The 13,033-nt window shown below is 50.3% G+C and overlaps 4 protein-coding genes across 4 annotated transcripts; 3 read left to right on the top strand and 1 right to left on the bottom strand.

Moving 5' to 3' along the window:
* Positions 1–1,298: 1,298 nt before the first annotated feature.
* Positions 1,299–1,650, top strand: PtrM4_134310 (uncharacterized protein; the record flags this gene model as incomplete). The annotated part of the gene is made up of 2 exons (XM_001942332.2): positions 1,299–1,603; positions 1,644–1,650. The coding sequence occupies 2 exons, from the start codon at positions 1,299–1,301 to the stop codon at positions 1,648–1,650; spliced, it is 312 nt and encodes a 103-aa protein (XP_001942367.2).
* Positions 1,651–3,007: 1,357 nt separating this feature from the next.
* On the bottom strand, positions 3,008–5,209 carry PtrM4_134300 (Dimer-Tnp-hAT domain containing protein; the record flags this gene model as incomplete). The annotated part of the gene is made up of 4 exons (XM_066109176.1): positions 3,008–3,625; positions 3,674–4,416; positions 4,618–4,861; positions 4,898–5,209. The coding sequence occupies 4 exons, from the start codon at positions 5,207–5,209 to the stop codon at positions 3,008–3,010; spliced, it is 1,917 nt and encodes a 638-aa protein (XP_065961168.1).
* Positions 5,210–7,651: 2,442 nt separating this feature from the next.
* Positions 7,652–8,952, top strand: PtrM4_134290 (uncharacterized protein; the record flags this gene model as incomplete). The annotated part of the gene is made up of 2 exons (XM_066109175.1): positions 7,652–8,350; positions 8,734–8,952. 2 exons carry the CDS (start codon positions 7,652–7,654, stop codon positions 8,950–8,952), a joined length of 918 nt encoding a protein of 305 aa, XP_065961167.1.
* A 1,946-nt stretch (positions 8,953–10,898) lies between these two features.
* On the top strand, positions 10,899–12,932 carry PtrM4_134280 (transcription factor RegA; the record flags this gene model as incomplete). The annotated part of the gene is made up of 1 exon (XM_001942331.2): positions 10,899–12,932. One exon carries the CDS (start codon positions 10,899–10,901, stop codon positions 12,930–12,932), a length of 2,034 nt encoding a protein of 677 aa, XP_001942366.2.
* Between the last annotated feature and the right edge of the window lie 101 nt (positions 12,933–13,033).

The following is a 13,033-nucleotide window of genomic DNA, read 5'->3' as shown; positions in this document are numbered from 1 at the left end:
TTGAACTATCACTCAGGCCTACGGCTCTGACAGATTGCACGGATCGTAGGTGATGTTTGTCAGGTTGCTGATGAACTCGCCAACGTACGGTGTGATGATGTAGTCCTCCATTCGTTAAATCTCATTATACTCGTTCATGTCTATTACCGGTGATTGTTACATCCGCTACAACTGTAGAAGCAGGGAAGACAACTCTACGGTTGAGTGTTGCGGACGACCCCACAAAAACCGGCCCGAATGGCGTGGCCCAATCGTTGTACGATTCTAGCGCTTGCTACTTACGGACTAATGCTGTGGATAACGTTAAAACCTTTTCATATACGGGCTAGTCAGAATTTCCGTTCCTTTTCGTCCGCTGATTTACTTCCCCGCACGGAAGCCGCGCAACGTCTCCACTTGTTTTTAACTCTAGTAAAGAACAAGGCTTTAGTCATGGGCGGACGTATGCCGACGTATCCATAGTCGGCGTTCCTATAAAGCCGACTTGCCGTTGTCGTGTCTGTGCACGCAATGCCCGGATAGGAGTAATGCACACCCCACTTTTACACCTAACGTGAGCCACAAGCGAAACGCCCACACAAGCGAAACGCCCGCCCTACCAACGCTCTAAGTTTTAACACCTTATTACTTAACAACACAGCAGCCTACTGTGATGCGCAATATATAGAATTAATCGCTAATCTCAACTACATCTTTTCCGCAAGTACGCGAATTATGTCCTATCTCTCCGCAGCGCCTACAGTGCCTTTTGCGCTGCTTGCCTGCACCTATTCGGGCCCTACCTTCACGCGTTTCCCCCTCTACCTGCGCCCTAACGTCTAATTGGGACACTAAATCCTCTGCTTCTTCCTTTGATAGGTCTCCGCCCGCCTGAATCCGCTTTCTTTTACGCCATTCTTCTAGCACGTCAGCCTCCGACACTAAAAAGCGCATCGTTAGCTATGCTATCGCCCGTCCTGTTAGTGCTGTCAACCGACTCTCCTCTGACACTCCCCTGTTCGTTCGCGACGGTATGTGCCTGCGAAGAGTTCGGTGAGCTACAAAGCAAGCCGAGATAACAGAAATTACTACTACAGACTTATAAAGTTACCGTAAGAAGGAGAACGCGTTTCTCCACGCAAACAGTAAGATTGTCGGAATGCGTCGAACCGGAAAGACATTCCGCTCGATCTTCTAGAAGCAGCTTCGATGACAAGGAAGCAAAAGCCAATATCGAGACGTGCCATAGACAAGAAATCCTCTGCGGTCACGACCCAGATGTTTTTCGCCCCGAGCGCTGGCAGACTCTTTGCTGTGAAATGAGACAGGCCTGGTATGACAAGCAAGGAGGAACGCCGAAAGATTTGAAGGACAAGCTGAAGAGCGACGAGGAAAAGCTGGGACATATGCCCTTTGCATACTTCTGTGCGGCCGACCACCCAAACACCAAGGAGTTCGCTTCTAAGGTGATTGCACTACTAGCGGCTGTTCTTTGCAGTGGGCTGGGAGACGAGTGGGTCATGGAGGATATTGACAGCCTCCCTCCGTATGGCACACTGCTGAAGACCGATCGTGCGGAATACGAGGAGTTGAGGCTCATCAGAAACTGGATAGCTCAGGGGAGGTTTGATTTGAGAGAGAATAGGAGGAAGATTGATTGTGAGAGGTTAGACCCGGTGACATTGATGAAGTGCCTGTTTAATCGTTCTTGCGGTCCTGAGTGAAGAGCAAGAAAGGACTAGATTACTTGGAGTCGACTAGCTTAAGATCCTCCGCCAACGCTGCCTACCTTGCCTCCTGAAATCTGATGATGTTTCCTCCATGTGCGGTTTCGTTCATCTTCACTTGTGAATGGTTAACCACCCAGTCGGGCCTTACGACACTGGATTCACGCACATAACGTCAGACGTTTCTTGGTAAGCTAACACCAGACCTTGTTCATAGACGCATGCTCCGGCAACGGCCAAGACGTGCATGGTGTGGTGACTCGCACCTGGCACACCAATTTTCATCCCGATCGCTTTGTCCAATAGATGGGTTGCGTAGATGACGCCTCCCAATGTATTGATGATAACCAGCGTCCCAAAATCGGTCAGTAAGCCAGAGTACTGGCCAAGATGCCAGCAACGAAACGCAGGAAGAATTGCCAGGCTGCCTAAGGCTACATACGTGCTGATACGGCTGCGTCGCTCTGAGCAACTGTGCTGCGAATTACCCAAGAGGCGAACAGAACAAAGTGCAGCCGCTGCGGTTAGAAAAACCGTGTACACATACTGCTCGCCGGAATGACAGCTGAACGAGAGCGCTACGAAAGATATCGAGGAGGCCCAAATAGCACAGACAATTCCAAGGTGGTCGAGTCGTAGCCAAAAGTCCGCTTCAGCATGGTCTGCGAAGACGTGATAGAGCGTTGAGCACGCAAAGCAGAAGACGTTTGCTACAAGATACGCAAGAACTGCTGTGGCGCTCGGGGAGAATAGACTCGTGGCGGTGTCCGCAAAACGCGTTGCGCTGGCGCCACAGATGTCAATGAGCAAGCTGAGCGAGCTCAGCCAATTGGCTTGCTCAGCCAATTGAGCGGAGGCCAGCAGCTCGCTCGGCTCGCTCGGATTGGCTGAAACAGGGCTGTCAGCTCGCTCGGCTTGATGGGCTCAGTCCCGATTAGGAAAGTTATATAGAAACCTTGGTGTTGAGTTTCTCAGCTAATATCCCACTTATGTACACCGTATTTCGCGTCCATCTCCTCATCGCTGATAGCCTCCTTTACAGGCACCTCACCACTGCCAAATCTAGCTCTTATCCATCGTCGATCGCACTGTATTGCTGCTAGAAGTTGCGGAGAAATGCTGCGCCGACGGGGCTCGAGGAGGTCACCCAGCTCGCTGAATAAGCGCTCACACTCACAGCTTGAGCCTGGGATTGATAGCATGTCGATAGCAAATTTGCTAAGGCTGGGGTAGCGATCGCGGAGTCCTACCCAGTATTTTATAGGGTCGACGCCCTCGCTAGCGATCGGTTCGCTGCGTTTCTAAGCCTCATATTCATCCTCCTCGTTCTCCGTAAGCCCTGCCGGCTTAATAAAGCTGTTAATAGCGTCTTCTATATCATTGTGCCTAACTTTAGAGCGTAAGCGCGGCTTCGGTAAGCTTTTGTACTCCGCCCACAAATGTTGAAACTTGCGGTTGCTGCTCTCTAGCCAATCAGGCTTATCCGCCCACGCTGCGTCAAGGTAGCTTTTGTAGCGAGGATGAAGGATTATAGCAGCATAGTAAGCTGGCGAGAGGTCGAGCTTGTTGTAGTACTCGCGGGCTTTAACTAGGGCAGCGCGGAGGTTGATAGCAAGGTGGTCTTCGGGTGACTCTGTATGCTCATCGTGAATGACGTCTTCATAGCTTTGCAAGCGGTCCTCATAGACTCCAAGTAAGTATTCAAATACTAGAATAACCTCAGCGATTGCTCCAAAAGCACCGCTTTTGCCGCGGCCTTCAAGCCGTTTTGTAGCTTGTTTTAGTGGCCTAAGCACATCAATATACTCAGCAATCACCTGCCAGTCATGGGCATTGATCCCATCAGACCTCATCCAATCCGGCGCTGCAGGCAGCTTGTTGTTACGACTTCGGGCGTACGCGTCTTCAGTTTCAATCTTCTAAATATGGTAGTTGGCGTACCTATTAACCGCTAATTACAACTCAACAGCGCGCTTAAAACACGAAACGTAAGAGTTATAGCGAGTAACAACTAGCTTAACGGGCTCCTTGATTTTGTGCTGTTCTGTTGGCGCGTTGACAGGCTGGTCCCTAATAGCGAGCTTCTGATACTTCTCAAAAAGAGCGTACTGTTGTGGTGTTTTGATGTAGTTAATAACCGCGACAAGCACTCCTAATGGTCCATCGCCTCGCCAAGTAGCCATATTCTCAGCTTCGTTCACGCGCTCAGTCTCCTCGTTGTCGTAGGACTCTTTCTCCTCACCCCAGAGTAGCATCTGGCCAATGAGATTAAGCGTATAAGGACCGCAGCGAAGGCGACGCTCAGTAGCGCTAAAGCCTATCTGCAAGGCGAGAGTGTTAATCGTGGTGTTGTTGTTATGTGCGTTGTCGAGGACGAAGTAACCGAGCTTGCCCACAGTGATTTCGAACTGCTTGAATATTGCCATCACGACCTCAGCCATAGCCTCGCCGGTGTAGGCACCTGTCAGTTGTGGGAGCGCAATAGGCAAGTCCCTGAGCTCGCCAGAGCTATCAACGTAGTGGGCGACGATACCTAAGTAACCGCGCTTGCCACCTTTTGTCGTCCATCCGTCAAAGCTTACATAGACTTTGCTCATTGATTCTGAAAGGCTTGCGATAACCTTTAGTAACAGGTAGTTGTACAGGCGTATAACGTATCGTGAGACGCTGTTATAAGATGCCCACAAGGCTCGTTCTGCCTCTACGCTAGCTAATTATATCATATTGCGAAAAGACGATGATTCGAATTGTGAGAGTGGGAGGTTGTTTTCGACGAGCTAGGTAACGGCCGCAAGCCTAAACTCTTGTATATTGAAGTTGGTAAGCTCGTTGGCAACAGCCTAAGAGCAGCCCTTCTGAAGGGCGCGTTCGAGGAGAGTTTCTTTCCGAGGAGCGACGGTAGTGCGCTTACTTGGAGGCTTCAAGCCATGAACTTTCTTGTCTTCTCCGAGATGACGTGCTGGCGCTGATGGAGACTGCGAGACGTTATGTATGCCACGGCCAACAGTAGTGAACTTGTGCTTATAGCAATAGTGGCAGATCCACGTAACTTTTGCGACGTTGCTGCGCAAGGCGATGCGATAGCCATGGCTGTATACCCAGCTTGCTCGGTTCGAAAGTGATGTGGGCGGCTTGCAGTGCTTTGGGTAGCGACTCTAATTAAAGCCGTCGTATTTGTCCTCTACCTATACGAAACCCTTGTCGACAGCCTCGCTAGCTGCTCCTGAAGCTGCAACAGTGGCATGCTCGCTGCCCTTAGGTGGTGGGATGATCGTCTCTTCGGCGCGCGACTCTCGGAGGGTCGCTTCAAAATTTGGTGCTTGTGGCGCGGCAACGAGAGCTTGACGCGGCGACAGCGGTGGAGGAGGTGGAGATGGTGAGAATGGCTGAGTATCGACTAGCACAGGTTGGCTGGCAGTCCCGCGATGACGCGCTGCGACTCTAGGGCGCTTCGAAGTTGTCGCGATTTCTAGAGCATTAACGCATGTTCTTTTTGCTGGCATTATAGCAACGGCGAGGTAGATAATAGCTGCAAATAGAGACGCGTTGGTGGAGTATAGGTGAGTGTGGTGGGTGATAAGTAGTAAGTGAAGTGTCGCAGAAGGAGAATATTGTTGCCAGGCCGTTAGCCGGAAGTTTAGTAGCTTATTTGCTAGAAATATAGCAAAAAAGAGTGTATTTTAGGTTATAACTAGGTTTCGAACTTACGCACTACACCTAAAAATCATCGTGAGATTGCCCCTCCACCAAGTCCTTCAGCCCCAAGTTTCCAACCGCTCCATCCAACCAAGCTAAGCAAGCTGACTGAGCGAGCGCCTATCCCTAAGCTCGCTCGGCTTGCAAGCGCGCACTGCGCGCTCAGCTCATTCGGCTTGGTCAAAACGTCCAAGCCGAGCGAGCTGAGCGAGCCGGCTCGCTCGTTGACAAGTATGGCTGGCGCAGAACCATAGGGTGCCAAACAAATGTGACCATACGTTGACAGTCTCCGAATGAAGGTGTGGGATTGAGACAATAGATTTATAGTAGGAGGTGGTACACGTTCGACGTCTAATAAAACTCATGGTGGATTTAGAATGACGGAAAATGGCGCTGTTTTTGGGTGGAGAGCGAGGTGGGAAGAAATCTAAACTCCAGCCTTGCTATATAAGCAGGTGAAAGACCAACTTAGTCAACATTGTTACATCATTCCGTGATTGCGAGTAGTCTAGTTTATCCTTTCAAGGTTGCAGTAAAGTTAACCAAATACCATGCAGCTTTATCTGCTGCTGTACGTTGGTGTCACCACAAGCGTAAAGTTCCTTAGGGTGATATGCGGCTTAGCCAAAGAAAGCAAGCACGCACCACGCCTGCACAAACTAAGGCCATCCTAATAATGCACCTACCAACAAAAGAGATGCTACAGCGTTAGATGTTTAGTATTTAATGTGGCCTCAAGCTCGTGCTTCCTGCATCTACAGGCTTGAAATTAGATTTATCTAAGATCAACATGCGATACCAGGATTTGTTCATCCTAAGTGCGCTCTTAGGCAACGCTTTCGCGCAAACAACACTTCTGTTGCTCGAGAACAATCGGGTTGAGTAGGCAGGTTGTGCACCAAAGGTAGGATAGCAAAGCATGAGGCGAACGTGCCCACGACTAACGGCCATGTAAGCTTCAGTAATCGAAGCAACTTTTGACAGCGCTGCGCTAGCACAGTTCTTTAAGCGTTTCTGGCAACATAATACCTTTGCATCACCTATGTCTTTATCGTATATAGCTACTTTCACAAGCTTTAGATAGTAAAGTATACATCATTAGACTTGAACACACTATTTGCTTTGCACCGTACAGTTACATCATCAGCATGATAAATCCGAGGGACCCTATTCATCGAATACCCACGACTTTGCCTCATACGCGACGAATAGTTCACCTATAATAACATCTCTGTATGACTGTACAACAAATCTCCTACGCGTCTATCTTAATGAGATCAAACCTACGTACCTCTAAGTGTCACATCGCTAGTCTCCCATGAGCCGCAGCGAGCCCGCTCACCAGACCTCTTTTTACCCTAACTCCCTTCAATCCTAGCCTCTATCCTTATAGTCCTCACTTTATAATTGGTCCGGGAGCGGCACCCTCAGCATTCAACACCCTATCTTCCATGATCTCCTCAAACCTACCTTTCCAGGTACTTCGGCACAAAGTCCCATTCGAACGATACATAATGACATTCCCACTTGTTAGAGATGCGAATTGGGGAAGATGCTGAAGATGGGAAAGGTGTGTTCGGGAACTTTCACCGAAGTACTAAACGTGTTGGATACCGAGGTGGACGGTGCGACGATCGGGACGGCGCAACGATCGCTCCGAACACTAAAACAGCCCCACAACATTGAGGCTGTAGAGCCTCACACAATAGCTATCGTCGCGATATTTCTTGGTGGTGAGATCTATAGGGCTTCAGCTAGTTGAAGAGAGGCGTTTTGAAAGAGAGAGGCTTAAGAAGGTGCGGGAGAAGGAGCAGGCTGCAAAAGAGGCTAAAGAGGAGCGCTAGAAAGCCCTTCGCGACGCTCAAAAAGCTATACAACTGTCCCAAAAGGGTAAGCCTAAGGAATCAAAAGCCTCTAAGCCTCCCACAAAGCATCAGAAACGTGCTGTTGTTAGTACACCTCGTGTAGAAGCTGGTAGTGCTGCCATAGTAGTCCCAACGCAAAAGACTAAGACGCGATTGATCCGGATCGCCGATCGAGCCACCCCAACATCATAACATTGAAATCACTCCAATCTGAACGCGTGATAACTCCACCACCATGAATCCGATTCAAGAAGCGATTGAAGAAATCGAATCCCACGATGCTGGCGCATCTTTCTTGTACCGGCAAGTCGCGAAAAAAAATTCAATGTTGACCGAACGACGTTGTCGCGTCACCACCAAGGCATTCAGGGCTCAAATGAAGCGATGGGACGCTCGCAGCAGCTACTCAACCCACAACAAGAGGAGGAATTAGTGAAGTACATAGAAAGATGCACAAAGCGAGGCTTACCACCAACGCGTGAGATGATACAAAATTTCGGCAGCGCGGTGGCGAAATGGGACGTCTCTAGAAGCTGGGCTTCTCGCTTTCTGCATCGCCACGCTGACAAGATTACCACCAAATGGAGCGCAGGAATCGATCGCAACCGCCTCCAGGCTGACAGCGACGATAAGTGCAAGCTCTACTTTGATTTGCTGCATGCGAAGATGCAGGAGTACAACGTTGAAGAGCGCGATATATACAATATGGATGAGAAAGGCTTCTTCGTCGGGCGCACGATTCGATCGAAAAGAATCTTTAGCAAGGCTTCTTTAGCTCAAAAAGAGCGCACCGCAGCGCTCCAAGATAGCAACAGAGAATGGGTAACGCTGCTGGCTTGCGTATGCACTTCTGGAGAGGCATTACCGCCCGCTCTTATATACCAGGGCACATCCGGGGTTCAATCGAGCTGGATTGACGACGACGAGGCCGAGCAACACCAGGTTTTCGTCTCCCACTCGCCTTCGGGATGGACGAACAATGATCTTGGGCTTGCCTGGCTCACCCAGGTGCTCAATCGCTATACTAAAGCAAAAGCGCGCCGTCGATGGCGTCTTCTGCTGCTCGACGGCCACGGCAGCCATGTAACAGCCGATTTTATCGACTTTTGCGACGCCAATCGTATCCTTTTAGCCCTCTTCCCCCCCCCCCCCATTCAACCCACAGTTTACAGTCGCTAGATGTGGTACTTTTCTCGCCGCTTTCGCGCAACTATACGACAGAACTCAACCGCAACTCGCAGCGATCGCAAGGGCTCACGAGCGTCACGAAACGCGACTTCTACAGCAACTTTTGGGCGACGTAGAGCTCTACAATGAGACCGGAGCTCATATTAAAGAGTTTTTCAGCTACAGGCGTGTGGCCAATGGATGCCGACGCAGTTCTAAAACGCTTCAACAACCACCCACTACAACAAGATAAAGACTCAGAAATTGGAGAGCTAGGTGATGGCGATAGCTAGAGGCAGCTGCGAAAAGTATTTGACGCTGCTGTCGCGGACAAGGCAAAAGTCGAGGCCAAACGGCTTGCGCAAAGCATACACTCGCTACAGGTCAACAACGAGCTCCTCCACGAGCGGGAAGAGGGCCTAGTACAAGCGCTCACTACCAAAAAGAAGCACAAGAACAAGCGCACAATCCTATCAGTAAGCGACGACGATACCGACGCTAGTGGTGCGGTTTTTTAAGTCCAAGAAGGCGCCGCAGAGCCCGCGAGCGCGAGGCAACGAAACGGGATGAAGCCGAGCAGCTACAACTCCAAAAAAACTCGCGATAGAGACTTAAAAGCGGCGGCAACGTTACACAAAAAGCAGCAGGCAGAGGAAGCAAAGGCAGCTTGAGCGCGCGCAAAAGAGGAGCGAGATCAGGCCAAAAAACAGCGGGCTGAGGAACTGGCTGCGCGCCGAGCGCTCAAAAAGCTGTAACAAGAAGCTGCAACCACCCAGAAATCTCACGATACAGGCAACAAGACTAAGCGAAAAGCCTCACACAAAGCCAACAAAAATCCAACAAAGCGTCGTCGTGTTGTAGGTGCAGCAAGTGGTGCTGACGCTGGTCAGCCGCCGGCGTCCCCCCCACCCAGAATTAGCGCGCGCGGCCGCCAAATCAAGACACCAGTAAAATTAAAATAGTACAAAAGATGCGCAAGGCTCTATATAGTAATACACCAGAAAATCTTGCGATAATAGCTTTTTTAGGTGGCTGTACAGCCTCATATTTACAATCGTCTCATATTGGTGAGGTGGCTCGAGTGCCGGACTGGCTTGGATGGCCCGCCACCACTGTAAAGGCTGCTGACGAAATCTAAAATTCTCAACCACTCTAATAACTGTCGCAATTGCTACGCCTAAAATTCTCGTGATAATAGCTGTTGTATGTGGCTTAACAGCTTCAACAACGTGGTGTTGAACATGGCAGTTCCGCCTTCGTTAGGTGAGGACGTGCGGCAGGTGGGGATCAACATTAGTGAAATATGTACTCTATCATGTACATGGTTAATTTACTCATTTTCTGGCAGGAAATTAGACTCTGCTCCTGGCTGTTTCGCGGTATGCTCTTGCGCCGAAGTCTGCTAGAGTCTGACTACGAATTGTGTCGGATATGAGCCCATGCCGCATGGATAATGACGTGCGTATTGTAGGAAACTCCAGGGCTGCTCGGCAATCCCACGGGTTCTCATCCGACGCCCCTCCCCACAATCTCAGGTCTTGCCGAACTTGAGCCAAATAGCGATTTCTCCCCCACCTTCGTGTCGGAAGCGTTCACGTCCACTTTCTCGTTTACCCACACCCTTCGTTGCCATGTCTTCCTTTCCGGCCCAGACTAGTCGTTCACAGGCTGGCCTATTTCAGTGTGGAACGTGCTCCCAGTCGTACTCTCGACTTGACCACCTGGCGCGTCACGTTCGCTCGCGTATGTGAATCTGGTCAGATTTCACGTTGTGTGCGATCACCGCGCTAACGTAGCATCGCAGACACGCAGGAGAAACCGTATCGTTGCAACACATGCGACAAGCAGTTCAGCAGAGTGTAGGCACTTTCCATCCGCTATCATTGCTACTACTCCTGCTTATTGAAGAGATAGCGATTTGTTGACAAGACATGCTCTGCTGCACACTACCGCCAAAAACGACGCACCGAACAAGCGCCGCCGGACAGGTACCACCTCGTCTGCACCTCTTCGTGTTTCCAAGGCTTGCGAGGCGTGTGTCGAGCAGCATCTCAAATGTGAAGATGAAAAACCCTGCAGACGATGTTTGAGTAAAGACATTGCTTGTGTCCTTGCTCCCAGATCGTTTGTGAATGAACCTAGAGAACTGGCCGCTTCATCCGTAGAACTGCAGCTACAAACGGAGTCCAATACAGGTCCGCAGGGTCAGCGGGATCCGCCGGCAACAATCAACGAAGGGTCTCTTACTCCAGGTCTGCCCTCAGATGATGAAAGCAATGTTTTTGACTCAGTGTTGGCGGACATGACGGGGAACCAAGCACCACCTCCACCACCTCCCCTTCCTTACCCTCCTCTTCCTCTTCCTCTTCCTCTTCCTTTCCTTCCTCCCTATCGAGGCGAGCAAGATCGAACCAATGTGAACAAGCCACAGTCACAACATAGGTCAGGTGATATGCCTGCAGTTATGGACTCCCTCTCAGTCGGACTATTCTCTACCGATCTGCCAAGTGGCACGCTTACGCCTAGTGGGCTGGTAGGCTGGGGTGGCGAAGCTGACCTCGATTTCAGTGCGATTGACCTCAGCTTTCTCAACACCTACAACACACGAGTGCCCTTTGAAATTGAGAACCCAGTCGGTCATATACCACCATCAAACGCCAATGCAACTAGTCAGGGCCCCTCAAGACAGGGCAAAGATATGGATACCAATTCCTCAAGTGGATCTCTTCAGCAGTTCATTTGGCGCTTTGTTCCAGTACCCGGAGTGCATGCATATTCGGAGCAGGCCGATCTCTCCTTACCCGCGCAAGATCGGATTGTCGGAACCCCGGAGAGCTTCGCAGACGTGAGCAGACGAGCAACAACCGAGAAACTGGACTCTGTAACCCGGGACAAAATTCTCGCCATACTCCTCAGTCAGGTCAAATCACATATTCTCCCGGCCTTATCTGCTTTTCCGTCAGTCATGCTGCTGGACAAGCTGATACAGTTTTTCCTGGCTGGCCCCATTCCCACAGCTAGCTCATGGATCCATACAGCCAGTTTCAGACCAAAGAAAGCTCGACCAGAGCTGCTCCTTGCCATGGCAGCTGCTGGTGCAGTCCTCACACCCGACCGATCCCTGCGGAAACTCGGATTTGCCATCCAAGAAGTAGTCCGCAATCACATACCCACGGTCTTCGAATCTGACAACACCCTAGTTCGCGACCTCGAAATGTCACAAGCCTTCATGCTACAGCTGGAGATTGGGCTCTGGAGCGGCAGCAGCCGGAAAACCGAAATCTCCGAAAGCTTTCAGCAGCCGCCATTGTCGATGCTGAGACGCGGGAGCCGCTTTAGAAAGTCTAATTACCCGATTCTGGTGTTTGAGGCTGAGGATGAGGGTCTTGTGCTTGAGAGGAAGTGGCGCTCTTGGGTTGAACAGGAGTCGTTTAAGAGGCTGGTATATCGCTTTTTGAGCCATAATACGCAGGCTTCAATTTCGCTGCTTATCAACCCTTCAATGTCTTACTCCGAGCTCGACCTTCCTTTGCCAGAATCACAAGAGCTGTGGTTGGCGGCTTCGGCAGCAGAATGGAAGTCGATATACCGGACGAAATTCGAAAACTGCACGACAGAAATCCCGTCTTTGACGGGATGCATCGCTACTCCAGATCTCCTGCAAGATAGTAAGACGGTTATTGATCTCCAGCTCTCATGCTCCTCTTTCTTGTACGCTATGTGGGGTATGGTATGGGAGTATCGAAAGCTGGCTCGGCTGTTCTATGCAAGACCGACCAACTCCAATTTGTGGGATAGTCGATTAGCGATGATGACGCGGTATCAGGAACTCCTCAAAGTATTCGACTATTACCGGATCAGCTACGTGAATGAGAGCACGCTGCTGCTTGAGCTGATCCTCATGCATCTACACATGTCTCTCGAAGAGATCCAACTTTTCTGCGGACTAGAAGATCAGAAAGAGACATCCCATATACATGCCTCGGTCAAAGAGTGGGCGAGCAGTAAGACATCTCGGTTAGCAGTCTGGCACGCTGGCCAACTTGTTCGCGCTGCAAGGGCACTTCCCCATATGCATCTCCGCGACTTCTACGCTATCTCGCTCTTTCATGCGAGTTTGACATTTTGGGCGTACGGGCTGGCATCGCGCATGTTTGTCCAGGGTCGAGGTTTGTATCCAGAAGCTGGGAGCGTGAGTACGGATATGAACCCCCCACAAGCACCACAACAAGTGATCTGTCTTGATGACGAAGAAACGACCGCGACATATCGCTACATTTCTTTGGGTAGGGGGATGCCTGCTCTGCACGGTAACCGGCCCAACATGCCGCTTACGCAATTAGACGATCTGGCGGTTGTTATGTCTACCATTATGGGAATAATGGCGAAGGGTGATTGCGATTCTTCAATGCCCAATTCGCCACTTGTGGAGAATCTACTAAATGTTATGGGACGATTAAGGGATACGGCGACTCTGGGGAGCAGCGTAGCGATGTAGCAACTGGATGTAAAAGGAGATGTTGAAACATCAAGCAAAATGAAGCATTAGCTAAGCACCTGGTGAAAGCTACTATGCATATTCATGTACGGATATATGAT

The sequence above is a fragment of the Pyrenophora tritici-repentis genome, chromosome 7 (genome assembly GCF_003171515.1).
Source record: "Pyrenophora tritici-repentis strain M4 chromosome 7, whole genome shotgun sequence".
NCBI classification, from domain to species: Eukaryota; Fungi; Ascomycota; class Dothideomycetes; order Pleosporales; family Pleosporaceae; genus Pyrenophora; species Pyrenophora tritici-repentis.
The sequence above is the reverse complement of the archived record's forward strand: the minus strand, read 5'-3'. Positions and strand labels throughout refer to the sequence as shown.